Below are 26,442 nucleotides of genomic sequence, written 5' to 3'. Positions count from 1 at the left end.
ACAGTCAAATTTTCACATTTTTCTATATTTTGCAAAATAATTCACTGTTCTGATTAAAGATATCATCAATAACTTACAAATGCTTCACTGTAAAAATTTGACTCTAATTTAACTGGAAATTTCCTTAATAAACAAAATTAATAATTTTAAGTCTTTTTCCCCTTTTTCTTATTTTTCCATTCCCAAGCCCTCCTGACCCGTCATGACAGATATTGTTTTATCTTTTTGTTTTTACCACACCCATACTTAATTTTATCTGATTCAAGAATCCCCTGTCCCACCTTTTAGAAAATATTTACTGTATAGTATACAAGTACAAAAATAAGTCTTTGTCTTTAATTAAAGAAATTTCCAGAGAGCTAGGACAAAATCAGACACCAACATTTTACCAGTGTTGGAATTGTTCTGAGTTTGTGCTATAAATAGATTTAAGACGTTAGCAAACCACACATACAGGCGGTACCTTTCCATCTACCCAGTTAGGTCGCCCCCGTGGCATGCCTTCTTTACCAAAAGCTTTCTGTAAAAATACGTTAGATATTAGTTAAGCTATGGGAGTTAGTTTGGCCAATTTCTGTTCAAACAGTAAGTTGTTTCTTAATAAATAGTTGATATCATGATAGTCAAGGACTATATACGTCCCTGTGATAGATTATTATTCATTGTTTTAGTTTTTCCTATTTCATGCAGTTTTTCCTGTGTATATACACAAAACTTCTCGTCCACCCTTCAGAAATGTCATAGTTTATTAAAGGAACAATACTGGTGCTCAATTCAATATATTGTTTATCTATGAAATAATTTTTGTAAACCAAAGGAAAAATAAAATAATTATAAATCATAGGTAAAACAGCAAAAGCCATGGTAAAAAAGCCAAAAAACACATAAAAAACCTGAAAGTCTACAAAATAAAACAGAGCAAACTAAAGACCGATGAAATTCCCTTATAACTCTTACCCTGTAAACATAAAAAGCATAGTTAAAAAGCTGTACCATGAAGAAAAACTCAAGGTTCAAATATAAGAAAAAGATAACTAAGGAAGTAATCCGTAATCAAACCAAACCAAAGTTAAGCTCTATGCAGAGTTACCTCCTCAGAATCTGCTATTTTTTTCAACACATTTTCATTCTCAATTTTCGTTTTCTACAATTGGTTACAAAGCTTATGATTAGTGAATAATCAATATTTTTTAAATTACAAAAATATACAACTGATAAGTGATGGTAAACATCAATTCAAACAGTTAAATAATAAGAAACTTGAATTGAATAGAATTAAACAAAACATTTATATTTTAAAATCTTCCTTCAATATGGACATTAAACCAGTAACCATTAAATAAAATTTAGGAATAACAGTAATGTATTTGAGGAGTTGGCAACGTACATCAATCGAGGATTTGACAGCAGCAAATGCAATTTTTATTGAAACAAGGAGGACTGTAGTCAGTAAAACAAATAATTGCGATCATCAAATCTAAAAATAACAGTAGCCACTTTTCAAATAAAGTACTGTCATTGCTATTCTCATGCAACATTCTTCAATTGTTCTAAAACAAATATTTTGAATATCCCATAAACATCGACTGCAATTCATGGTTTGCATCATGCGTTGCTGATGACTCAGACCTCCAACCCTGGAATTGATGGTAGACATCATCCAATCATAATTAGTTTTACATGCTCAATTTAATTAGAATACAATATTAATGAAGACATGCAATCAAACTTATCCCCTTCTCCGTCACACTATCTTCTGTTAATTGTTTCATACCTCGTCTAAGAACTTCCTGTATTCTCCCTGTCGTTCTTTATTCAGTTTTTCTCTCTCTCCATCTCTACCAAGGTTAGCCATAAAACCTATACTGTTAGCAGGAGCTTGGTCTGGCATTCGTCGAGGAGCATGGCCTCCATGTTTCTTTAATAACATTCAAAAAAATTAATACATGTACTCATGAATTAAATGGTTGTTTTTTTAATCATCTCAGTTCACTTTTTTTTAAATAAATCAAAAGATGTAAACATATTCTTTGAACCACAAAACAAAACATATAATAAATATTTTTACTCTCTTTGGCTAATCCTTTAAGAAATATCAACCAGTAACCTTTCTGTTTTTAGTCCATTTAAATTACATCTAAAATTCAACGTAAGTTAATATTTTGAAATTCTTATAACACATATATTCACAGATTTTAACATCCCCCTCCCCCTGTTTAAAAAGTGGTGCCTTAAATCTGCAAAGAAAAAAACAAACATTTATAATAGATTTTCAAAAAGTGCAGATAGCTGTGCTTGAAAATGGCAGAAATATAATACATAGCTAGTGTATACAGATATAAATGTATATAAGTCTGAAATATTAAAAAGTTGAAAAATTTCTAGTGCAATGTGTACATAAATTAAAAAAAAAAAATTGAAATAAAAGATCAAATGAAATATAATTTTTACATAATTATCTAGTCATGTAGAAGGCTCATTTTTTCTTCAATTAAGTAAGTTATAATAGGTAGTGAAACATTAAAAAGGTTGTTGTCAATTAAAAGTTAATACTAGTATTACGCATTAAATGTTTTTCTTTTTGTTTGTTGAAACCAAAATTTAATGAACTTTTAGATAGATTATCATTTATGGATAAAAACTTTCTTACACAAGAAATTATTCACTGCACTAAATAAGGAAATATATAGCAATGATCAAATTATTTCCTTTGAACTGAAACCATGGCAATAATATGTAATGAGCCTTCACAATAACTGTAGCTATAAACAAAGAAACAAAACAGGCATTAAATTAAAACAAATTAAAAGAGTAAGCAAAAATAAAATAAAATACAGCATTTAAATACAAACTCAAACATTAAATTAGACAAAATAAAGTATTAAAACAAAACAAACCTTTGGTTATTAACAAACCAAAATATATTGTACTGTGAAGCAGCTGTTACTATTGAAGCAGCAAATACAGATACAGACTTCAGATCATGCTTTTAGTGTTTACATTAGACAATTACATAGTGGTCTCGTGAAGACTTCAGATCATGCTTTTAGTGTTTACATTAGACAATTACATAGTGGTCTCGTGAAGACTTCAGATCATGCTTTTAGTGTTTACATTAGACAGTTACATAGTGGTCTCGTGAAGAAATCATCTCTTTTTGGGGCCTAGAAAAATTTTCTTTCTAAACTGACATAGAACTAAAATATTTAGACGTTTAAAAGGTTAGAAGAGTATAACATGGTTTCAATAAATTTTGTACTTTGCACAATTATAATGAAGGAAGTTAAATTGTTACTTGCCAATAAAAGACTAGTTAGCTTTGTGTTTGACCTATTTTGATTCTAAATTAATTTGAATATTTGTCATGACATAGTCTGTATCTATCAGTGGAGGCGTCTAGCACACAGTATCATGGGGTACCTGTATAAACTCATGATAATCTTTCGTCCTCTCGTCTCTAACTTTCTGACGTGTTTTTTCGTACTCCCCTGTAAACAACACAGCACCAGGAGTACCAAACTCTTTAATTCTTTCTCTAGGAGGTTCTTGCTGTTCACCAAAAATAATTTATTATTCATTTTGCATTGATTAAAATAATGTAATTTTTTGCACACCTTCGGAAAGATTACTTGAATTATCATACTTGAAGAAATGTGTTATTTAAATAGTTCTAGGTCTTATCGTCAATATAAAATTGTTATTACAAACATACACTGGTATCAAAACTGGTTTCCATTTTGGGAGCTAAGAATGTGGTTCAGTTTCAACCAGGAACCAGTTACTAAAACTGCATAATGTCCAGACCCCACAAAAGACACTACCACAAACAATATTATAATAAAACACAATTTATATTCTAAAATGATTATACCAAGGGTTTAACATCACCAAGGTGAGATAACTCTATTCTATAAATTAACAAATATATTATGACTGATATTGATTAAATAATCTCCATTCATCACCATATAAATGTAAATAATATTTCTGAGGTAAAAAAAGACTGACATTTTCAACAAGCTAGATTTCTAGACCACTAAACATTAATCTAATCATGCAAAACTAACATTATATTTTACATTAATCAACTAACTTAGCCTAAATTATACAAATTATCTTTTTTAAATAATCTTTCTATAACATATACCACACACATGCAATATTCAAAACATCAATAAATCTTATCATCATTACAAGCGAACTCATACAAGTGTCAACCAATTTTTCTTGAAACTGAGAACTTCAAATTGAATTTTACTTCCATTCAAACAGTCTATTAGCCTATTCTGTTATTTACTTTCTTTAAACATATCAATTTGTATAATTTGTTTCCATTAGAAGAAACATAAATTTTATCAAACAGTGAAGAGCATGTGTAAAAAACATTTATCTTTGCGTAATGTTTGTATTCTCTAACTTTGTCAAATCTTTTGATGCATTTAATCTTAATTTAAGCTACAATCTGTTCAAGTTAAAAGTGTTTTAGTTCCAAATTCAAAAACTTGTTGACATAATTAAATAAGCAACATGTTAAAAGCTTCTGTTACATAAAACTTCAAATCATACAAAGTAATCAAGTTCTACACCAATCCTTGGTTTATTATTACAGTAACATCCCATAATCAGAACCTTCAATAATATCGGTTAGGCTCCTTTGTAATAATAAGTAACATCTGCTTTAAAATAATAAAACCTGGTTTTCTTTAGCTTTATAAGATATTTCCAAATCTTAGAAAAACACCCCAAAATAATCAGAAAAATAGTTTCTCCTGACTAAAATGATTGAACTTAGAGGAAATAACTTCATCATATTGTTTTATTTTCACATTCATTCTTGCTAAATATTAAAACTATAAAAATCCACATCAAATAAAAAAAAATTGTTCATTAGGACAAACTAAACCAACATACATAAGATATATAAACATCTAAATCAATCATTGTATAGCATACCATGTTAGTGGTCAAATTTATTACAATCATATATATACATAACAACAAACACATGCAATTCTGTGAGAAGCCATCTAAATATCATAGGTTTTAATAATCAAAACTCCAAAAAACATTCCATATAGCTGTTAGTTAACGGAGGATTATAATCAAACCTTAAGAACAAAGTCCCGCCAGTCTTTCCGTAGCTCATCGTTGAGTTTTTGTTTACGATTTTTATATTCACCAGACATAGGAAGTATTCTCGGCTTTGTAACTTTATTCCAAAACTCTTTATCTCTGTTGCCATGGGGTTGCTAAGCAAACATAATAATACTCAATTTATATAACAGATAAACATGTATTGTTTGTTATTTCAGAAAAATGTTAAAGTTATATGAACCACCATAAGAACTTTTACGTTATTATAGACATTAAAAATTATGTCTTTCTCCCATTTATATGATTTCAGTTAAAAATCAAGTTAACTTAAAAAAAACTAGCTTGCAGTTTATCAAAAATAATAAATCTTTAAAAAATTTTTACTGGCTATCAAAGAATTATCCTTGATTACAAGAGAAAATATTCATTCAAAAAAATCTTATACAAAAGATACAATTGAACAATGATATATATACAATCATGGTAGCATTAGTATTACACAAAAGACTCTGTTACAAAGCAATCACACTTTTATTTCAGAAAGCTGTTTTTTAGTCTATATAACAAATAATTCTCAAAAGAAACCTTGACTCATGCAAATATCATAATGAATATCACACTATGTTAATTTATGCATCAGAAGCACTTCTTTTCATTTTTTTACGGTCCTTTCTGTTTCAATATTTAAATGAGATAGCCATCATAGGGTAGTACCTGTTAAATTCCTTTTTGCACAGACTATTTTTGGCGGTCAGTATATGAAGAAAAATTAATGCGAACTTGACCAAAGCTACATTCTTCACAAGATAGTAAGGACAAAGAAGTTAGTTAACTATTCCCCACCCTCTCACCCCTATATAACCATCTTATATGTTACCTTCTCATTTCTTATTGACTTGTGTATGGTGAAATTTGATGCATTTTTGTATGACTGATTGTATAAACATTTATGTTAAACATGTTCAAGGTGATCTTGTAGTGAAAACCATATTTTTTTAGGAGAAATTTACTTGAATTACATAGAAATGGAATGCTCAAAAAACATTTTTTTCAAAGCCCAATGTGTATAAATACATATGTTTTTCTAAACATGGTGGCTTTCTTTATTGGGCTGAGATAAAATGCTATATTTCTCCCCTCAGTCCCAGCTGGACAAGGAACTGGCAGTTGTAATGAATTGATTCAGGTAACATATTAAACCACACAGAACACCATACAAGCAGTCCATTAAGACAGTTATAAGTTCGCAGCCAGTTAGTTCCATTGCACAAAATCAAAGTTAAAGTCATGTCACCAGTAGATGTCATATGATTAAAATGATTAAATCTTAACAAATGTGATTCAAATCAGATGTTTTAAAATTTCCAAACTTTATTCAGATAGTTATGGCATTACTGGTATTTCTTATAGGAATTTAACAAGTTATTCAAAAGTTTGTTACATCACCAAAGTATGGAAATCTACTTATCAACTGATATGACTTGAAAAATCTTTTTAAAAACCAAGCACATCGTTTATACCCGTTCAAGGAAATTGACCATTTCTTGGTGGGCCTCTTGTTTGAACTGACGTTTCTTTGTGTCATATTCACCAATAGGAATTATAGGTGGCGACTCCATTAGATCACGGTCTAAACTTTCACGGAAACTCTCTCGGTTTTCTTGCTGCTTTTTATAGATTTCATTTTTCTAAACAAAGAAAGAATTTATAAACAACATAAATATGTCTTTATAATAATCAAAATCTATTTATATATTTGGTGTAGCTTTCATAATAAATTTTCAAAATTAGCGAAGCTAAAGGATCCTGAATCAAACCAAAAGTTCTATAAACTGAGTAATTCTGATTCTTAGAAAATTATCCCTTAGCTAATTTCCAATTAATTTGCATGTTTCATTTGGTTTGTAGACACAAATCGAATATTCGAATCCAAAACTGGATGGTGGTCAAGGAGGAATCATGCTCAGGGAGAATGGGATCCCGGATTATACTTACCAACTGTTATAATCGTTTCATTTATTGTTTTTTAGGATTTCTCTCCATCTACAGAGGTGTAAATAGAGTCTACCATCTCCAATAGTCAAACTTAGAGATGGAAATGGTGGTATTATTAAGTAAGAAATAAAGTAATTCTCAATGTACCTCAACTACTTAGGATAACAAAATTCTCATGCATAAAATACAAAGTATAACAATAAAATAAAATAACAATACACACAAACAATACAATGTTAACATAACAGGAACATGACAATGTCGACATCAAACATCAAATCTATCTTCTTTCTGGTTTTCAGACAAACCTTTTCAGCAAAGTCTTTAAAATTTTTCTTTCTTTCTGCTTGTAATTCGCGCTGTCTTCTGGTATAACCTGATCCAACGGGGAAAATCTTCACAGCATTAAGGTTAATAGGGGTGGTAGGTTTCCGTTCTAAAGCTGGCTACATGCAACAATTAGTAGTCTAGTATCAATTTTATATGTAAAAGAACCAATTAAAAGCAACAAAAAGAATTTGTTTTTAACCATATTCATGATTCCTGCGATTTATTTCCCTTTTTTCATTGTTTTTCTTACAATTGATGTATTTTCTTTTACTTTCAAAACTGATACTTATATGAAAAATGTTAATACAAAATCTGAATAATAATTTTTAACATGCATGTATCTCATAAATTACAACATACAAACATTCTGATAAAATCAAAGTGCTTGAGAACACTGTGGGTAAAGATTGCATTCATTTTGCAATGGAAACGAAATTTAAAAATTGCATTGTTTTATAAATGGAAGGCAATATTCAATTTGGGGACATCTTCTCTTGTTTATAAATTAAGTTGGTTCAACAACAATTATGGACAAAAGAAGATTACCCAATTTTAATATTACATTCAAATGCCATTTCTAAAACATGAAGAAGTTGTATACATACACTTTATTTTGTAACTAATGCCACATGTGGAGCAGGATCTGCTTATCCTTCCGGAGCACCTGAGATCACCCCTAGTTTTTGGTGGGGTTCATGTTGTTTATTCTTAAGTTTTCTATGTTGTGTCATGTATACTATTGTTTGTCTTTTTGTTTTTTTTCATTTTTAGTCATGGCGTTGTCAGTTTATTTTAGATTTATAAGTTTGATTGTCCCTTTGGTATCTTTCGTCCCTCTTGAATATCTGAGTATATATTTCCATAAAATATGTTTAGGATGTATAAGATGATCATCTCAATGCACTATATTAATGTGTTTCCAAAAAGTATTGTTTATTTCAGAAAAATTCCATAGCTATCAAGGAAGTTCAATTAGGGATTGAATGCAATCTTTACACTAATTATTGTACACACTTGTAGATTAAAGTGACAATGAGTCTGATGTCTTCTTGAATTAATGTCTTATCATATCTTTTTATTTAATCAGATCCACCAAGAAAACTTTGGGTAGGTACATTATCAACATTTGAAAATGAAAAGGCAAACTAATTATTACAATATCTTCTATGAATGGGTATATTGTTTTTAATGGATTTTAAAAATAATCTTAAATAACCTCCACAAACTGACAATATCAAAATAACAAACCTCCTCTTCTTGAACTGGTTCCTCAACCTCTACTTTGGTGGAAGAAACACCTGCTTTCTTTTTATAGTTGATTAAATTAATTTAAAAATGTTAATCAACAACAATATGCAAATCAGAAAAGGAACCAAAATACAATTGAATTTTTCACAATATATTCAAACTTTGGCAAAAACTCATAAAATTACCTATATTATTCACAGTTAAAATCTGTTAACTCAAAAAATTAAAAAAAGGCAAATACCAAAAAGGCTTAAGTTAGATTATTAACATTATCTTGAATTTAAAAAAAAAAAGACTCATAGAAAAAAAGAGGATAAATATACTTAAACCCAGATAAGGGTAAAAATAAAATAACAATATAAAAATTAACCAACACCAGACACTGTTAAACCCTTGGCCTTAAAGTCTAAAAACAGACACTAATAAACCCTTGGCCTTAGTCTAAAAACAGACACTAATAAACCCTTGGCCTTATAGTTTAAAAACAGACACTGTTAAACCCTTGACCTTAGTCTAAAAACAGACACTGTTAAACCCTTGGCCTTAGTCTTAAATCAACTCGGTATACATTTACCCTACAATAATATTATTCTGTACAGATTCCTTTTCCATATCATACATTATTAATAACTAAGGCTATCACTTTTCATGTAAGATAAATGTTTGTTACTATTTCATCAATACCAAGTCTCCATGTAGTCTGTTCAGCAGATTCTTGACTTTTTGCAAATTACTTTTTTTGTATATGGACTGTTCAAGAAATAAGAAAATCAAAAGCTTGTTACTTTCTTTTGTTTTTAAAACTAAGCAACTCCTATCAAATTTGATATGGTATCAGTGGGACTCTATCCCTATAGAGTTATTTCTGAAAAAAAAATCCTTTCAATTTTAAGACAAGATAGAAATGCCTATGCATTATTTCAAAAAATCTGCAGTACATTTTATACAAGTTGAACAAAAATCTTGTTCCAGTTACCACATGAAACTTGGTATCCAGTTTTAGAAATATTTTATTAAATGTAACTAAACCATACAAGGTAATTAATAAGTTATAAGAGAGAAGAAAATATTATAAGACAACAGTAAATATACATGGCTTTTCTTCAAGTAGCTTTTAAATGTCAAACTTAATATTCTGTATAAACTAGCTTAGCTAAAGCTCTATTGTACCACACTGAAAGTTTTAACAAAATTTCAGTGAGCTCAACTTTAAACTTGATTCCCTATTATATTACAACTTTTATAGAAATTCTCTCTCATAAATTGCACTGAAATAATCTATTTAAGCAAATAGAGTAACTTTCATTAAGTATTGAAGCCATGTATATTCAAAACAACATATGACGCAACAGACATGTTATATAATCTAAAGGAAACCAGATTACAAAGTAGAGCCTAGCATACAAAGCACACTGGTACCTTTTCCATAATATCTTTATATTCTTGTTTCCGTTCCTCAGCAAAGTTTTTACGTTTATCATAGTTATATGAATCGACCCCAGCAATAATTCCTTTAGGGCCTGATGTATCTATCCATTCCCTTCTTCCCTGTTCAGGTGTCTTCTGTGGTTATAAAGAGCAATCATACATTAGTACTATAATCTAACCTGGCTTTGGTACCAGTAAATGTTTATGTTCTATCTAACCTGGCTTTGGTACCAGTAAATGTTTATGTTCTATCTAACCTGGCTTTGGTACCAGTAAATGTTTTTGTTCTATCTAACCTGGCTACGGTACCAGAAAATGATATTCTATCTTACCTGACTTGGGTACTGAAATAGTTTCATTCAGATGAAAGCACATTCAGCATACACTGAAATTGTGGCAAAATAACAATAATACTTCTTAGTTAGTTTTTCAAATTAAGTTATGTTCAATACTTTATCATGCAAAACTTTAAAAATGAATTTTTCACCTTTGTTTTTTTTTTTCTAAAGTAATTCGTCAGTTATCAAAAAAGAAAAAAAAAAAAGAAAATTTAAAAAAAAATTCTCATTTCTTAGTAATTTAACATAGAAAAAACTTAAACATTTCTTTATATCATAGCATCATTTAACAATTGTAACATGGATTTTTCAGTTGATCTTAAATCATAATGTTAAGAAGTGCATTTGAGTGTAGATCATATTAGTTAGAATTAAAAGATGAATTAATTACACCTATATATAACAGAACAAATTTGAAATTTTAAATTACACACGATATAAATGTATAAACTGTAGATAAATAAATACTAATCGCTCAAGGTATTAATGTATAAATTGAAGAATAAAATCAATGTAAAAAGTGAAAAATAAAACCTTATCACTCACAATATAAATGTATAAATTTAGTATTGAAATCAAATAATTGCTCAAGGTATCAATATATAAACTGTAGGAAAAAATCGCTCAAGATATAAATGTATAAATTAAGATCAAAATCTTAACTAAAATAACAAAAGAGTAAGTTGTATTAAAACATGCATATATACTCATTTACACTGTTCATAACAGCAGCTTGTGCATTCATGCTGTTAGAAAACTATTCCATAAAAATAGAATAAGTATAAAATACATTCTTGCTATTAACAGCATTTTTATATATAAACTTTCAATGTTACATAAAAATTACAATGTAAGCAGATACAACAAAATACATAAATACAAATAGTCATGCTGTTAACAGCAAAGTTATTAAATATATATACAATGTTATATTGAAAAATTACAGAGTAAGCCAATTAACAGAAATTTTTAATGTTATAAAATATAACAAATCTTAAGCAGAAAAAAAATAACAAAATTTGCCAAACCGACCTCTGATAATATTCTATTGTAGTCCTGACGTCTTTCATCATTAATTTTTTTACGTATATTTTCATAATATAAATCCTTTGCTGCGAGGACACCTTTAAGACCAGAGTTATCTTTCCATTCATGATTACTTTTAGGTTGCTACATAGAAAATAATATCTATGTAGTTACCTCCCTTTAAATGTTCCTTGCGCATTCAGGAAAGTTAACATCTCTATAGCAATACTTGTTTTTAAAATCTGACAAGGAGAGTCCATTTCAAAGAAGCTCTAATACAGCAAGTTACCATAAAAATATAAGATTAATGTTTTGCGTTCATGCACTTAAAGATTATAAATGTGTCGTGTATAAAATGTATCATGCTTTAATCACAAACATACATTAAATAATGGCAAAATGATTTATATCCAAAGTTTAACCTTTATTCTTTTGTAAATTTTGTTTTAAAAATACGTAATATTCTTGTTACGAGAGCTTGATATGGAGTTTTTTTAACATTACCGTGTAAGCATTTGGCGTTAATGCAGCAAAGGTGAGCACATAAATACCTTGGCTAAAATATTATTATAATCTTTGCGACGTTGATTGTTGAACTTTTTCTTATTATTGTCACTGTATGTATCTCTCCCGCCCAAAGCTCCGACAGGACTTGTCATATCAACCCATTCACGCTGACCTGAAGACTGCTGTTTAAATGGCAAAATTACATCTCTTTTATCATAAAGGAGTAATAATAATAATTCTTTATTTAAAGAGGGATAAATTAAATAATGCAAGGAATAAACTTGATAGGGTTTTGTAAACTTTATTTAAAGAGGAGTAGGTCTAGTAAGACCCCTTTTTGGCCCAAAAATATAGCAGTGTTACAAAATTGTTAAAATGTAAACTTTTAGTTATTTATTGATCAGTAGAGTGCTTCTGCTACATAAATATGAGCTGCTTTGGACAATACAATGTGTATATATCAGGTACTAGCACCATTAAGTCATGCTAAATTACTGAAATCTTCACAATTCTAGCATTTTAGTATAATTTTAAATGATTTTCGTGTGAAACGAAATTGGCCGCATTCATGTTCATCCTTAATATTAAAATGTAAGTTGTATTTTATGATAATACATAACATATAAAAAGATTTAGGATGAACACGGATGTGGCCACTTTCATTTTTGAAGAAAACCATCTGAAAAGTGACATTTTTCTGTATATTTGGTAGATTTTTCATATTTGAGCTTGAATCAGGTCATTTTTAATGACTAAATCAGTTAAAATCTTTCACATAAACTAATTGATTCAAATGAAATAGACAATTAAAAGTGGTCAAAATCTTTCGTCAGATGAACCTGAAATTTGAGGCCAAAATCGGTCCTTACCGGACCTACTCCTTTAAAACCAAACGCATCTAATTGTTCAATGAAAAAAAAAGGTCAAATACTTTTTTTATTATACATAATGAACTCCTCTAGAACTAAAGTATACTGATTTATTATTGCAATTTCAATTTTGTTTCAAGTGCCATATTTTATCTAATTTTTAGAATTATTAGGGTATACATGTACATGAAAAAAATTAACATAAATATACAAATTAATGAAAGATACATAAAAGTACAAATTAAGTTATGAGTACAACATTTACAATAATATAATATAATATAATAATACACAAATTCAATAATATGACAATACAAAAATAACTGGTCTATTTTAGGTTCATTTTTAAATATTTCATTAAAGTAAGTGTATTTCCAGCATTTTATAGAAATATCCTATGTGAATCAAGTATAAAAAAAAATCCATACAGGAAACGGTTAATTATAATTCAAGCAACAAAAGGTTAATATTTGTGCAGAGTTTTACATAATGTTTCAAAAATTATCTCTTTTCTTAACACAATTCATCTCTAAATTCTATCAAAAATCAAGAGCTATTTGCAGAAATCAAAATTTCTTTATTACTTTACATAGTTTAAAATGAAACTAGTAATAATTGTCCATAAAAGTACAACATACATGACTGACTAACTTTACCCTTATACAGAACTAGCTATGTATTCCATGTTAGATATTTATAAAATAGAAATAGGAAGATGTGGTGTGAGTGCCAATGAGAAAACTCTCCATCCAAGTAACAATTTGTATATTTATATAGATATAAGAAGATGTGGTATGAGTGCCAATGAGACAACTCTCCATCCAAGTAACAGTTTATGAAAGTAAACCATTATAGGTCAATGCACGGTCTTCAACACGGAGCCTTAGCTCACATCGAACAAAAAGCTATAAAGGGCCCCAAAATTACCAGTGTAAAACCATTCGAAAACCAATGGTCTAATCTATATAAAAAAAAAGTCTATCAAAGTGCTTGAAACAAATTGAGATAAGCTGAAATTGTTAAATTATGATTTAATCATTTAAATTTGTGAAGGATAGTATATATAAGGATCCACATCAAAGCAGCCCACTCAAGAAAGACCATCCTTACTTATACGACTTTCTTTGTAAATAAATTTTTTAGAGGCTATCTCTCATAAAATGTTTTTTATAAATCATTTTTCCAACATTTTATCTATCCATCAAAATTTCTTTGTATTTTGTATAATATTTACTATACAAATAAAGACTTGTAGAATGAATATTTACATCCATTCGTTAAAGCTTCTTGCAAACTTAAAATTTAGCAGTTTAATAAAATTTTCACGTGGTGAATTTGTCTAATCCTAGTTTCATGGAGTTGATCTGTACATTTTCATAACTTAAACCCCAACAACTATAGATACCAACATGAAAAATTAAATAGAGAGGACTTAAGGATGAAATAAAAATAAATACATACTAAATAAAGCCATAAACCAGTTTTACATAACATGAATGTCTTAAAACATATAAAACTTTCACCATGAGACAAAAAAAGATAAATATATAAATAAACAAATAATTTTAAAATCTACAAATAAACAAATAATTTTAAAATCTACAAATAGTTGAACAGAGTAAACACCAGTAACCAAAATATTATAAATGGTGCGTCTCCCGTACAAAGAATTTCATAAATGATGTGATTCCAGAACCCAAAATATCATAAATGGTGTGATTCCTATACCAAAAATATCATAAAAGGACCTGTATCAAAAATATCAGAAATAGGGAAAATTCCATACCAAATATATCATTATTGTTGGCTTCTCCTTCCAAAAATATTATAATTGGAAAGATTCCAAATCCAAAAATATCATAAATGGAGTGAGCTATTCCAAATTTCCAATACCAAAAATATCATAAATGGTGCGGTTCCCATTCCAAAAATCTAATCTGTAGTGCTATGTATACCACAGCAACAAGTCAGATACCTGAGCCTGCATGTCTTGATATTCTTTAGAGCGCTCCACTACTTGATGTTTTTTCCAGTCATCATACCTAAACTGACCTATTGGTAATCCAAACTTATCTGGGCCAACATCTTTCTCAGAAGGTTTTGTGAAATCCCGAAACTGTATTTTCAAATGAATTTTGAGTTTAAATATAAATGATAAATTTAATTTAAAAAAAGAAAAAAAACTTGATATAATCTTAATAGTTTCTTTCTCACAAGCAATTTTTTAGAATATCCACCTTAAAAACCATTTTCAGTCTTTTATCTGACATTTTTATTGAAAATCTAAATAAAAATTTTTTTCAGTGTGTATGAAATTTTAAAAATTTTATTGAAAATCTGGTCTGTGAAATATTCTTAGGTGAATACCAAAATGATAAATATGAGTTTACAAAACCCTATCAAGTTTATTCCTTGCATTATTTAATTTATCCTTCAGCTGTCTCCCTTATTTACCTTGTCGTGCATTTCACTCCTAACTTGATCTTCCATGTATTTCTTCAAGGTCATATCTCGTCTGGTCAGTAATTCATCCTCCATTCCAATCTTCTCTCCTTTCTATAAATTGTGACAACAGAAGCCATTACATACTATTCAGTGGTCACATGACACAACGGAAGCCATTACATACTATTCAGTGGTCACATGACACAACGGAAGCCATTACATACTATTCAGTGGTCACATGACACAACGGAAGCCATTACATACTATTCAGTGGTCACATGACACAACGGAAGCCATTACATACTATTCAGTGGTCACATGACACAACGGAAGCCATTACATACTATTCAGTGGTCACATGACATAACATATGAGATGCATCAGATAGATATCAACATTATGCAAATCAGCACCAATAAATCTGTTGACCAATTTTGTTTTTTTTTTATTCAAAGGAAAGTCTGGGACTGTTTTCAATTTAAATTGTTAATCGAATGCTACAAAACGGACCAAACTTCATTTTTTATTTCATTGTTTTTTTGTATATGACTGTTCAAAAATCCATCAGAGTCTTCAACATTTCTACCCGATGCGGTCATATGTGTTTATTTAAAAAAATTAAAAATATATAAAAATATAATATGCTCAGCAATTTAATTATGGCAAAACAAAATACAGTTTTGGTAAAACCTCTATAAAGGAGAAGGTGCATTTAGAAATTTATTTGACCTAAACAAACCACATGAGCTGCTTGATAGATATATGCAAAGCTTGAACTAAAAGCTTTTGATATATTGTGCAATTTGATTATGAATTAATGATTGGTTGAAAGAAAGTATAAATTTAATTTTTGTTCTTAAAATTGAATAGCTTGAATGATTTGACATAAATCAGTGATTGAGAAACTTTAAACATGTGAGAGAAGCACTAAATAGTGTATAGATATTTTATTTGGAATTCACAGTTGTAATAAGTAATAACATTACCAAACACATATTTCTAGTCACTTTGGCCAAATGATAGATTAAAGACCGTTAAACCAAAAGGAATATGTGGACCATTTAACCAAAAGCAATATGTGGACTGTTTGCTCAAATGGAATGTAGAACCTTCTATCATTGTCATCAAGTGTACGAACAGCATATTCACTTCGATCCATAAACTTTCATGTAGATACTAAACTGTCCATTAAGATTGTCAGAGATCAACAAACAGACAATAGTTCTATGAAGTAACATTTGTAAAATAAATAATTACAATTTTAAGTGAGAAATTTGGCAAAATATTAACTATTCTATCAATAATCATTTCTTTTTTTTATTACATTACAAATAAATAAATAAATATGCGAAAATAAAAATAAAAGTATGAGAGATGAAGCAAAGAAGTACAATTGTGGATAAATGCAAAAAAGAAGAAATATGAAATGATATAATGTAAAAATGTAATCAATAGAAAGTTAACCCTGTGCCCATCAAGAACAGATAACTCTAGTGCAAACTGGAAGAGATAAAAGATACATGTGCATTGGAGAAGGCAGAAAATAGTGTATTAATGTGCACACAGCCAATATCCCAGCACACATGGTGTCTACCTTAGCTAAATGTTCGTTATATTCTCTGTTTCGTTGTACTTCTTGTTGTTTTTTCTGATGATCATAGCGTGTCTGACCTATAGGTAACCCCTGAAGACTTTCTGGTGTATACTGTCTATACGAAGGACGACTTGTCTAAAATACAATTCCAAATTTCATTCAATATCAGCTTTGTGTTATTGTACATTAACTTTCTCATCATATTTGACTTTAGAATGATTTCAATCACAAGTGTATGTCTTTGATAACCTAATATAACCATCCTAAATTTGTATACTTTTCTGACTTTTTTTTTAATGTTGAAAAAAATAAGACAAAATGAGATTAAAATAATATGTTTTGGGCAGCCAACACATTGTTTATCTCCAATTTGAAGTATCATGTTGTTTTATGATACATTAAAAAATCTTTTACAAAGGTCATTATTAAAGTACATTGAATCCATCAGTGAACTAGTTTTGCAACAAATGGATTAGAATAGGCATTCAACATTTGATTTGTTGGATTTCTACAGATATTGTTCTGGAAGATTTGTCTGTAAAACACTAAATAACTCTAAAAATTGACACTTAATTAGAAGAAATAAAGATGCCTTCCAAGCGAATACTCTCTTTCACCATATCCAGTTAATTCTTAAACATTCCTTTTCAAATCTTTTACATAATAATAGAACAATTATAATAATAATAAAATAAAGCAAGCAATATTCAAAATACTATGTAAGTAAAGATACATTCTATAAGCTATAAACCAGACTACATGTATATACTATTTGTAAGCAATTAAACTTTTAAATAAATGTTTATTTGTTAATAGTTAATAGAGACTAGAGAAAACAGTCAATGCTTTTTAAAATTGAACTGATTAAAAATCAGGTATAAAAAAAGTAAAAGTTCTGAAAATCTAACCTCTAAAAAAAGTAAATTTCTGAAAATCTAACCTCTAAACACAAGTCACACACAGAACACACTAAAGAGTGTAAATATTAAAATCAGATGAAGTTTTAAAACCAATCACCCATGACACTAAACCACAATGTTAACTATCTGAACATGTTGATTTGTCATTCTAAAGCATGGTCATTAAATTCAAGATTCTAAAATATAACTTCACTTTAAATACTTGTGTTCTGTCCCTAACTAGTATACTTAACAAAATAACCATACAAATCTGTTATACTGAGATGTCAGACCTAAGTAGCATTTCCCCTCAAATGTACTTTTTTCACTTCAGTTGCCACTATAGGCTTCAAAATTTAATTTGACCAAACACATATTGTATTTGAATAACTCTCATACTAAATTGACTACAATAAAAAAAAATACAAATGCATCTGACACTGGCTTTGTCAAACCTGTACTTCAACTATCTTACAAATAGAACCATGGACATTGATTTTGTTTTATAAAAGAACTAGTACAACTTCTGAGACCTTTTTTCTATAATTTAATGACCTTTGAAAGTAAATGTTTAGGAAGGATATCATATACAAAAATGTCAAAGTTGGGAAGGATATATATGAGAAAAAGTGTTGGGATTAGAACATACAAATATTTTATCTGCTTTCATGTTCTGTCTGTCACTCATCTGAAGAAAAAAAAGTTAAAAAATCAATACATTAAAATATTTAAATGTCAGAATAAATATTCCTGGAATAAATAGCTGAACCTTGTGGAAAGTGGAGGAAGATATATGTAAATGTTGAAAAATATGAATGAAAAAGAGAGCCTTTTAACTGAATTAGGGAAGAAGTATCAACTGGTTAAATAAAATTGAGAATGGAAATGGGGAATGTGTCAAAGAGACAACAACCCGACCAAATAAAAAACAACAGCAGAAGGTCACCAACAGGTCTTCAATGTAGCGAGAAATTCCCGCACCCAGAGGCGTCCTTCAGCTGGCCCCTAAACAAATATATACTAGTTCAGTGATAATGAACGCCATACTAATTTCCAAATTGTAAATCTATCACAAAGAAATAAACTAATAAAAAAAAAAGGAATCAGGTAAAAATTGTGAATGTTTCATAAAAATTGAATAATATTGGCTTTCATGCAGAAATGATATACATGAACAAAGTGTATATCACTGCAAATTTTCTGATTGATTGATGGTTAATTAATGTCAGTGGAAGTATGATATACATAAAATGGTACAGGATTCACAGAGTTCTGTGTTTCATGTGCCACTTAAGTTCTGATAGTGTAAAACTCTAATTTTGACTGCCAAAATATGTATATCTATCTGTATTAAAGATAATAAAACAGAAAAAAATATATGGCACCGACAACTTCGTTGTAGGTCCCTAAAAAATGTAAATCTTTGTTGAAGTGTTTGCATGTTAATAAACGGACACTGTATAGTAGCTGACCACCGGCCCACCCATCTTCCTGCCCGTCCTACATCCCTAAATTAACAAACAATCTTTCCCTCCAAAATATGGTTAGAAATCAAACTTCGGAAAGGATAAAAAAGATTTGTTTGACAGTGGTATTCTGTAATGTATGACATCAACAGGCATATAAAAATTCTACTGAGTAATGACAAAAAAATAAAATATCAAGGCAGTGCACTTGCTGTGAGGAAAATTATAAATACCTATGTGAAGAAGTGAAAATTATTTCATCTTTAGTGAATATAAAACTGACTTGAAGAACTGTGTTGCTAAAAAAAGTGATTATCAGCTAAAATTTTGAATATCAGTTAATTATGATTAGTTGGATTTGTAGGTGAGGTTCTATTGATACAACAGAAGGTGGGAGATCATGTGATTTAGTCGAGGACAACTTTTACCTGCTCTAGGAGCTCGTTATATTCGTTGTTTCGTTTCTGTTTCAGGTTGTTATAATGGTCATCATATTTTTCTTGATATAATGGAAGGCCAACATTAACTATGGGTCCATTTCTCTGAGAAGTAACTCCACTATTTTGCTAGAAAATCAGGGGCGGTAATTATCATGTTTCATATAGGAAATGATGTGTTAGCTCTTCACAGCTAAAATTAATCTGATCTTACTCAACAAAAAATCTAACGATTAAATAATGAAAAGCAATAAAAAACAGACATATCTTTAATTTCTGATCAATTTGACAAACTTACTTTTAACAAAACTTTGTAGTGATAAATATCAATGATAAAAAATGTCAGTAATTTAAAAAAATAATAATTAAAGGAAAGTTAAAGAGTCTTCTTCAAATTTTGCCACAGTTTAATTTAAAAATATAGATGCTGTAATCAAATATTTGCATTGTGGAAGAAAAATATAACTTAAAACAAAAGTAATAATATGACACCCATCATGACTCTATGTGATAATATATTGTCTATGAATGGTTAACTATGATACTGAAATAAAATGTGTATATAATATAACTTTGTTAGTACATATTTTATTTTCTATTCAATTTAATTCTAAATGTTTTTAGCTTCAGAAAGAAACAAAAAATACTGTTGTGAAACACTTCTCCATCAGTGTGAAAATTTCAAAACATTTGGTGACGATTCCCTCTTTTTAGTTCCCCTAAAAAATGTGAATTTTGGCAGCACAGTGAGAATCTATGACAAGCAAGTTGTGAAGCATACAATTAAGGTATTGAAGCAATATGCTGATATAATGAACAATATAATTCCAGGTATTTTACTCCCATTTAGAGATTCTCTGCCATTCTACTGATATTAATTTTCAGAAATCAAAGACTACCAAATATTACTACATTAAAATGGACAAGAGAATGAACACGGCAAATCCAATATATTGATATAGACATACAATAAGAAAGGGAAAAACAGAAAACGTAACCCTAAAAGCATCAAGGACAAAGGGCATTAATCTGTTCCATAACATGACATGGCCAACATCCCATTTCAACTGGTAATACTAATTAGAAATTAATGTCACATGGCAACAACAACCAAAGTTCTCAGCCATTTATATTTATTCCATAAATATCTGACTTGAACAGATTATCAATTATAAAATTAATATATGTTCTCCATAGCCCTGTTAGGTATGAATGAGATGTTTTATTCCACACAATGACTAAAACCACCATGGCTTCATCATGATAATACCTTATCCAAATAATCTATAAAATCCTGATGCCTTTCTATGGCTAGTTCTTTTTGTCTTCTAGTCTGATAATCTTCCTCCAATTGGAGAGGTTCAACTTTTACATCTTTTAAACCTTCCTATAAGCCAATCGCAATAAGGTAAGTCATAAAATTTTAAATAATTTAACCAATAATTCAACATAATGTTGAAAATGAAATTTAAGACCAGTTTTCCTTGAATATGTTTAACCTATGATAGCATTTAAGAGTTCTTTTATGTGTTTGATAAATTCTGACTTCATTCAATTTGACACAAGTTTTTCCTATTTATGAAAAAAAGAGTATTTTTTTTCTGTTTAATCTAACTTTTACATAAAAGCTTTGAAAAGAGTAAAATAATATAGTCTCACTGACAAGAGAATCCATTCAAATTATGATTGATTGATTGATTGATTGATTGATTGAGTGTTGATGGCTTAATGTATGAGAAAGGAAAACATGAAATATATACCTTTGTAAGGTATTGGTTATATTCCTCATTGAGAGCATGTTTCTGTGCTTTCTCCCTTCTTTCACTATATTCTTCATTGAAATGAAGACTGCCGTAGCCTTGTGGAGTTTTCTCCTTTGTCAATCCTTGGGGCTAATTTACAAACATATATTTATATATTTCATATCTTAGTTACTTTCTAATTGTGTTTGTTCATTTATCTTTAGCTTTCAAAAATGAAAACTTGAAAACTTATTCTAGTAAATATACAATATGACATTTGAGATAGCACTAACTCAAAATTTTAAATGAGTTTTTTGCTCATATGAAAAAGAGTATCTATAAAACTTTCATTAAAATTGAACAAACAATATCTTTAAACTTGACTTGATTTTAATCTTATACCTTTTTCGTGGTTTGGTTTTTAATGTAATTGTTATATTCTCTTTTCCTTTCCATTTTCATTGACATTTTGGTGGCCGCCTTGGCATCTTCATTGATACTTAAACTAGCTGACCAATGGTCAGGGGTCACTGGTCTTAACCTCATATCTGATCTCTGATCAGGTGGTAAAGCTTTATAAAGGGACAATACTCTGTCAGAATGAGGTCGGGTATCTGTCTTGTAATTAGATGCGTAAGTAATCCCGCCCATGTCTCTTGTTATAGGTCTCATTTTTCGTTTCTATTTAGGAGAAAAACAGAAAGTTGTAATTTCTCTAAATATTTTTTTTAACAAATTCATCTTCAGAAGTTTTATTTTATAATGCTTTCGAAATTCTCAGGGAAGCCAGATAGCTATAATATCTAGTTGCAATCAACAGTATATAAAATGTTGCTGTTACAATTTTTTTATTTTTTTCTAAATCTTCTCAATAGTATTATTCATTGTTTTACTATGCTACCACATTTCTTAAATGCTTTATTTACACACAATCTACCTTTGTATACAACTTATTTATAGACAAATTAGAGTTGACCATTTTATATATTAAGATAACAGAACCAGACCTAATTAATCATTCTACAACAATATTATTCCACAACCCAGGTCCAAATGTTAAGATAAGACGTACAAACTAAACTAATCCACAATACTCTACGAAATTTCAGTTTCAAAAGTCCACACCACTTTTAATTCCATACACCTTACTTTAAAGACTACAAAACTCTCCAACTAATTGCTTGTCATATATTTACACTGTGCCAGTGTACCCACAACCTTTACACAACCAAACAAACCTGTTCTAAAAACTCATTGTATTCCCGGTTTCTCTCTTTGGCTAAAACATGGTGTCTTTCTGTTTGAAAATCTTCCGTTTCTTTAACTTGAGACATTTTGTTCTCCTTTTGCTGAATTTCAAATCACCCAAACATTTGAGGTAATCTTACTTTATAATACTACAGCTGAGTAATTTAACTTTATCACATCTTAAAAACTGATTCCCCCAACCAAATGATCTTACTTTGTAAACAAAATTATCAGACTAGTTAATGTTACCACTGTATGAGTACCAAATGTTTGACAATATATAAAAGTATGACGAGTTTACAAATGTGATAATACAACTGTGGCTATGTGTGTTTTCTATATAAATGAATGACAGAGAACTATTTGACACCACAGTATGATTTAATTTAGGCCTTTATGATATTTAAATTATGAATTAAGGACTACTTGTATACAAGACTCAATGATTATTTGTGATATGATGGCAAGGTTTAAGAGCCTTAAATGCCGACTGGTATGAACAGGATAGGAGAGGTAAGGTAAGGTATGGTTTAAGACCACTAAGAAACTTGATATAAATAGAAATGGTATGAGACATTACTCTCCATCCAAGTCTCAATGTATAAAAAGATAACAGTTATATGTAAAAGTACGGAATTCAACACGGAGCCATGATTTTTATTGACATGACAGTATGGTAAAGGACTCTTAAATTTCAATGATTATTTGTGATATTACAGTATGGTTCCTATAAAGCAGTATCAACAGGAATTATTTTTCTTAAATTCAAAATAAAATTCCAATATCAAAAATTTCAAAAATTTGAAGAAGATTTTCAATACAAAGCAAACTTGATTTTACAGGACAATACAAGACCATTGCATTCAAAATGAATCAAACATGTTCAATGTTTCTAAAAATAAATAAATATGGGTAGAATAGAACAGCGTTTGGAATAGAAAATTGCAGAAAACCTGGTTGCACACCTAACACACATATGGTAAAGGTAAGGGTGAAGGTTGGTACATATGATCAACAATAAAAACATTCCCTTGTCACATATCAAACTCATATGAGTAAAATCCAACAACTGCAATGGTTTATAACAATAACCGAAAATACAAATAAAAATAATGAAATATTAATAATCTGAAAAATTTACATTGACTGGGTTTCATCAAACACGGATATTTATTTCTGTCATAATTGAATTTGGATAAAAACGAATATAATAAAAAAATCGTCAAAAAAGGCCTAAATAAGACATGGTTAGTATTTATTCTTATTTGAGTCAGTAAAACTATCCCATTGATTCCAATATTAAATTTGTCTCTCTAATCTCAATCTGGTATCTAAAATAAGTTGCTTTAAATTTCTGCAAAGTTTTACTTTTATACTTTTCTAATATTTTATATGGTAGTAAGAAAGACAGGTAAAATCCCACAAAGCATGATAGAAATCAGTCAATGTACATTGTTCAGATAACTGATGAATATACAGAGGTCAAAACATACAGGAGTGCACAAGAAAAAAAGATTTTCCGAACATTAATACCTTTTCCAAAAAATCATTATATTGTTGATTGCGCTGTTTTTCAAGACTTTTCCTTAATGGTATATACCTATACTGTCCTATAGGAAGACCATACTTAGGTGTTTGGTAACGATATGGCTGTTATAATACAAACAAAATTCTTTGTAAACTTGTAAAAACTTTCTTTTTCACAAAAGTTAAAGATTAATTTCTTCCTCTATAAAGATCTCTTTTATTTAGCAGAAAGAGAGACAGTTGGATGCTTTTGGAAAAAGTGACATTTTCAGTTTATCTGCTTATATATAATACACGATAAGACACACAGTTGTCGTAGAAGTAATAAAGATTGTATAATCAACAGAGTCAAACAGAACATAGAAAAAGAAAAACATCAGATACAGAAAGAAAGCATTAAAAATAAAATGTCTGCATTGCTAGTTTATTAATCAGTTTTTACATTATTTATCTACATTAATACACATCAGAAATGTTCATAATACTTTGAAAAACAATGGTGTTATTTTTTTAAAACCAGTTTTAGTTTTCATACCTATCGTAACATAAAAAATTATTTAAAAATCTTTTCTTAAAAATATATCAAATAAAATGACTAAACCAAAATATGACTGATTTTTTTAAATATTTTGAAAGTTTATATGCAAATCTGTTAATAATTTCTATTCTAACTCTCTTAAGAAAAATTCTATATAACATTAGCAGCAAAACAATTGTTAAGTTCAACCAGTTTACAGATATACGATTTAGGGCATTATTATGTTTTTAGAAAAATACGACTTTCCAGTCACTAAAATTGAGAATGGAAATGGGGAATGTGTCAAAGAGACAACAACCCGACCAAAAATAAAAAAACACAACAGCAGAAGGTCACCAACAGGTCTTCAATGTAGCGAGAAATTCCCGCACCCGGAGGCGTCCTTCAGCTGGCAGGTATCAAATATCTTATTCTTTCATTTATTTTATATTTTTTCTTAAAAAAATTTGTTTGATTTCATTTACCAACTGAATCCATGGTAACAGAAGTTAATTTTATGTGTGTCTATCTCTGACACTGTCAATTTGCAAAGAACCAAATGTTTTATAGAATACACTTTCAAATTGAAAACCAAAAATAGGCAGTGACTATTTAAAAAAAAAATTAAATCTAATAATGCATGTTTCAAATAATCAAGTTTTGAATCACAATTCATAAATCTTGTTATATGCCATTATGGTCTTATTTCACTTTGTGAGGTATGACAAATATGACTTACCTTTGAAAGGAAGTTCTGGTAATCATTCTTTCTCTCTGAGTTTAAAGACATTCTCTTTTGTTCATACGTTTCAGCATCATAGTAATCTCCCTTTGATAAGTTCAGATGTGGTGCGTGTCGTTGGTCCTCTAATCTCTGATGTTTCATTTCATCCTCTCGCTGTTTCTATAAATAGATACTGCAGTTTTAAGGTTCATTTGGACCCTATGACTAAAATGGCCGTATTTTCACCTCAAAATTTAGTCTGAGTACAGACAAACCTGCACATTTGTAAAAAATTTCAGGCGTAGTATGCCCTAGATAAATGAATTTTAAGTATGTTTTATGTTTTAGAAAAATAAAAACTTACCAGGATTTTGCCGTGCACTTTTTTTCATTCCTCTAGAAGGTGCCAAAATAAACTAAGTTGGGAAACAGGTTTGAGAACTTCCCCACAGGTAAAAATAAATGTGTGCATTTTTAATTGACATGGACATTAGATTGCCAATAGATACCTGACAATAATTAGTTATTTAAACTGTGTACCTGAGTGGACCATATCAAGGTAAACTCAACTGTTTGTTAATTTTATCATCTTCTGCAGAGACGAAAAAAGTGTACGGCAAAATCCAGTTAAGTTATGAATTTTCTAAATCATACAATGTATTTGAATTCTATTTATCTAGGGCATGCTATGCCTTAAAACTTTTCCAGATGCACAGGTTTGCCTGTACTCAGAGAAAACTTTGAGGTGAAAATACGGCCATTTTAGCCATAGGGTCCACATGAACCTTAACACAAAATCCAATGTTTTTAGGAAAAATAATTTGTACATTACACATGAATGTTATTTTTTAATTGCTGACATTTTTAATCTTCAAATATAAGCCCAGGTCATCTCAATCCATTAATAAAATAAGGTATTTACTGACAAACAAGGGCAGATAATAATGTATCCACAGTTAACACATTGCTTTTGGAGCATTGGAATTGAAAATTGAGTACAAGTAACTG

The 26,442-nt window shown here is 29.3% G+C and overlaps 1 protein-coding gene across 8 annotated transcripts in view; it reads right to left on the bottom strand.

The window, feature by feature from the left end:
• The window catches only part of LOC134698149 (trichohyalin-like), a 53,641-nt gene that overhangs the window by 4,189 nt on the left and 23,010 nt on the right, over positions 1–26,442 (bottom strand). The window contains exons 13-26 of one of the 8 annotated variants that reach the window (XM_063560458.1): positions 25,450–25,614; positions 22,657–22,767; positions 21,821–22,099; positions 21,437–21,568; positions 20,947–21,063; positions 16,875–17,009; positions 15,290–15,391; positions 10,087–10,230; positions 8,668–8,724; positions 7,398–7,535; positions 3,421–3,549; positions 1,775–1,918; positions 1,091–1,144; positions 455–520 (exon numbers count right to left, since the gene is read on the bottom strand). In XM_063560458.1, the coding sequence (XP_063416528.1) occupies positions 455–520; positions 1,091–1,144; positions 1,775–1,918; positions 3,421–3,549; positions 7,398–7,535; positions 8,668–8,724; positions 10,087–10,230; positions 15,290–15,391; positions 16,875–17,009; positions 20,947–21,063; positions 21,437–21,568; positions 21,821–22,099; positions 22,657–22,767; positions 25,450–25,614 (1,773 nt within the window). Of the gene's footprint in view, positions 1–454; positions 521–1,090; positions 1,145–1,774; positions 1,919–3,420; positions 3,550–3,615; positions 5,250–6,614; positions 6,783–7,397; positions 7,536–8,667; positions 8,725–10,086; positions 10,231–15,289; positions 15,392–16,874; positions 17,010–20,946; positions 21,064–21,436; positions 21,569–21,820; positions 22,100–22,656; positions 22,768–25,449; positions 25,615–26,442 lie in introns of those variants that run through there. The other 7 variants (XM_063560467.1, XM_063560469.1, XM_063560470.1 and 4 more) reach the window with 7 other exon arrangements.

Source organism: Mytilus trossulus, chromosome 1 (genome assembly GCF_036588685.1).
Source record: "Mytilus trossulus isolate FHL-02 chromosome 1, PNRI_Mtr1.1.1.hap1, whole genome shotgun sequence".
Classification (NCBI taxonomy): domain Eukaryota; kingdom Metazoa; phylum Mollusca; class Bivalvia; order Mytilida; family Mytilidae; genus Mytilus; species Mytilus trossulus.
This window is presented reverse-complemented; position numbering and strand designations above follow the sequence as displayed.